At 40.2% G+C, this 3013-nt stretch overlaps 1 protein-coding gene across 1 annotated transcript; it reads right to left on the bottom strand.

The window, feature by feature from the left end:
* Nucleotides 1-681: 681 nt before the first annotated feature.
* On the bottom strand, nt 682-2472 carry RpLP0 (ribosomal protein LP0). The gene is made up of 3 exons (XM_073987980.1): nt 2362-2472; nt 2115-2215; nt 682-1878 (listed from the first exon to the last, which is right to left on the bottom strand). Exons 2-3 carry the CDS (start codon nt 2166-2168, stop codon nt 988-990), a joined length of 945 nt encoding a protein of 314 aa, XP_073844081.1. The 5' UTR covers nt 2169-2215; nt 2362-2472; the 3' UTR covers nt 682-987.
* Nucleotides 2473-3013: the final 541 nt, after the last annotated feature.

The following is a 3013-nucleotide window of genomic DNA, read 5'->3' as shown; positions in this document are numbered from 1 at the left end:
TCTGACTCCACGAGCTACGTTTCGGTGGGCTTCCATTTTTTCAAGCAGCATTTCAAATTGCTGTTTTAAAGTAATTTTTACCAATATATGTAAGTACTGAAAAACCAAAAAACTTATATAATATTAAATAAATTCACTTAAAATAAATGAAAATGTGATTTACGATTCATTTTTTCGTTTGCAAAAAAGCACGGCGACAGCTAATTTGTTGTAGCCGGAAAATGAACTTTATGGCGACAAAATTTGACGTCGTCGGGCTTTTGCCATACGTAATAGAAAAATTGCAACTGGCAACGCGACACGACCCGCGTCGCAATACGGAATCGACCCATTAGTTGTTGGTGGCGCGAAAAGGTTTTCATAATTCGATTTTTTCATTCACGAGCAAATACTCGATCGAATCTAATGTCGTAATTAGGCCCCTGGCCGTGTTCCCAGAATAAGGCTTGGGGAAAATATTTCTATCCGACACTCAAGCCTACTATTTACCGTGCGCCATCTCCCCGAGTTATGGGAATTTCAAGTCATACGTACTCCCAAGGTCACCTTTACCATAAGGATTCCAAAAGCCCCACAATAATTAATGACTAAAAATAATGACTAAAAACAATGACCCAAAGTCCTTTAATCCATTGCCACTGACATTTAAAACCCCAACCCAAAAAAGAAATAAAACCCAACTTTAGATTACGACTTAATGTTTATTTTTAACATATACGATTTCTAAGCACAACCACACGTATACAACAACTTGCCATTGGGTTTGTCAGAACCGCGACAATAATTTGTTGCAACAGTGGGTTATTAGCATACAAATCACAGTTTGGATGGTATTTGTCGAAAAACATCAACTACTGACTGGGGCCATACAGGTGTTATACATGGTGTTATTTTATATGGCAGCAAATCGTCGTAATCTCTTCAACTCAAATACCCAAGAACATGGGTAAAATTGTTGTTCTGATGTTAAAAGTGCAATCGAACTTCTTAATCGAAGAGACCCAAGCCCATATCGTCATCATCCTCTTCTTCGGATTCTTCTTTCTTGGCTTCTTCCTTCTTTTCGGCAACTGGAGCGGCAGCAGCAGCTGGAGCAGCGGCAGCAGCGAATTTGCTGGGATCCTTGATGTATTCCTTGATGGTGGTGGCTTCCTTGAATTCCACTTCGGTGGTGGCGGCAATAGCCAACAAGTTCTTGAAACCGTTGGCAATGCTGTGAGGAGCAGAAGCAATGGTGGGGTAACCAATTTCCAAAGAAACGGCAGCCAAATTGGCAACACCAGCTTGGAACTTGGCACGCAAATCCTCGGGCTTGATATCCAAGATTTCGGGAGAGAAGATTGAACCAGAATCGTAAACTTGGTTGACAATCAAACCATATGAGAAGGGAGAGATGTTCAACATGTTAAGCAAGGTAGCTTCGGAAGCACCGACCTTGTCACCAGGCTTCAAGATGGGGACATCGTTGATGATTTCAATTGTACCCTTGGAAATCTTGGTGGGGATGGACAAGGCTTGGAAGAAAGAAGTCTTTTCGGGACCCAAACCGGTGTTCTGGGCTGGGATGATGACGGGCAATGGAGCGATGGCACCGGCACGAGCTGGAGCACGGACCTTGGATTCCAACAATTTGTCACGAACTTCAGCCAAATCGCCCTTGGTGAAGACGAAACCAACATTACCCTTGATGTGGGGCAACAATTTTTCCAATTGGGCGTTTTGCTCCAAATGACCACGGATGGCCTTGCGCATCATGGTGTTCTTACCCATAAGGACAACACCCATACCACGGAGGCTGGTACGGATGTGTTGCATTTGACGGGAACCGACATTGTCAGCACCTACAATGAAGCACTTGGGGTATTCGTTGAAGAGTTCCTGGAAAGGGATAAAGAATTAAATCATTAGTAATTCATTCAAAGGTAAATGAATAAAAAAATATTTTTGTTTACTATCAGACGCGCTCTAAGAGCATTTTCGCAACTTCTAGTCTACCAGAATACCTGGGTTCTGCTTTTTCAAGCTGGGCATTCAGACGATAGACATTCAGACGTAAATTTGTTACATCATTTGGGTTCCAATTGTATTCATATAGTGAATAACAGGATACTTACGACTACTTTAATGAAGTATTGAGCCTTCCAGGCAGCTTTGTTCTCCCTAACCATCTTGAATAAAGTGTGAAATTAGGGACTCGAGAATATGAATTTAAGAACTGTAAAAAATAAAGATAGTTCATTGTTAGTTAAATATTCTTCATTGCAGGAATTAAAAGGATATTGTTTTTTTGTATAAAATCAATGGATGTTTTATATTTTTTAAGATTTATACAAAAAAAATATGTAAATGTGACACACTCACCAAAGCAAAACGATGTGTTCACGTTGACGTCTTTGACGAAAAGAATGGCCAAACGTCAATTATCTTCGTCATTCATTGACATTTGTTTCGCTATCAACTGCAACCAACTTCGGAGTGTTGTAAATCGTACACTTAAATAAAAGCGTATATGCGTTCAACATACGACGAGTGAGAGGAAAGCTGAAAACACATTCAACGTTTGGGAAAAAGTTTTGTGTCGTTTTGGCCGTTTTTACACTGTTGGGCATGATGCCGAAAAATTCAAATTCATTTGAAATATATGCCGGCAAACACATCAACGCCGGACTTTGGTATCGGCGTCGCCCTGTTGTTGTTTTTCGACGCCCAACACAAAACTTTACTCAAACGTTGTATGTGTTTTCAGCTGAAGGCTTTTCATGAGAGAACTTTGTCGATGGTCAGACTAGCAAATGTTTCTTGAAACCAATTTTGTTAGTCCCGGTCCACACTAGAGTGATTTCATTGAAAAAATTTCATGAAATTATGCGTCTCTAGATCGACTTCCATAGTAGAGTAAAATCATAAAATTGCTGCAGTGAGGAATTCGATTTAAGAACGCCTAATTTCATGCAATTTTTTAATGAAATTCACGCTAGTGTGGACCGGGACTTAAAGTTTCTTTTCAAATTTC

Source organism: Musca autumnalis, unplaced genomic scaffold, assembly GCF_047663935.1.
Source record: "Musca autumnalis isolate F117 unplaced genomic scaffold, ASM4766393v1 scaffold_4, whole genome shotgun sequence".
In the NCBI taxonomy this organism is placed as follows: Eukaryota; Metazoa; Arthropoda; class Insecta; order Diptera; family Muscidae; genus Musca; species Musca autumnalis.
Note: the sequence above shows the minus strand (reverse complement) of the source record. Positions and strands in the feature narration are given on the sequence as shown.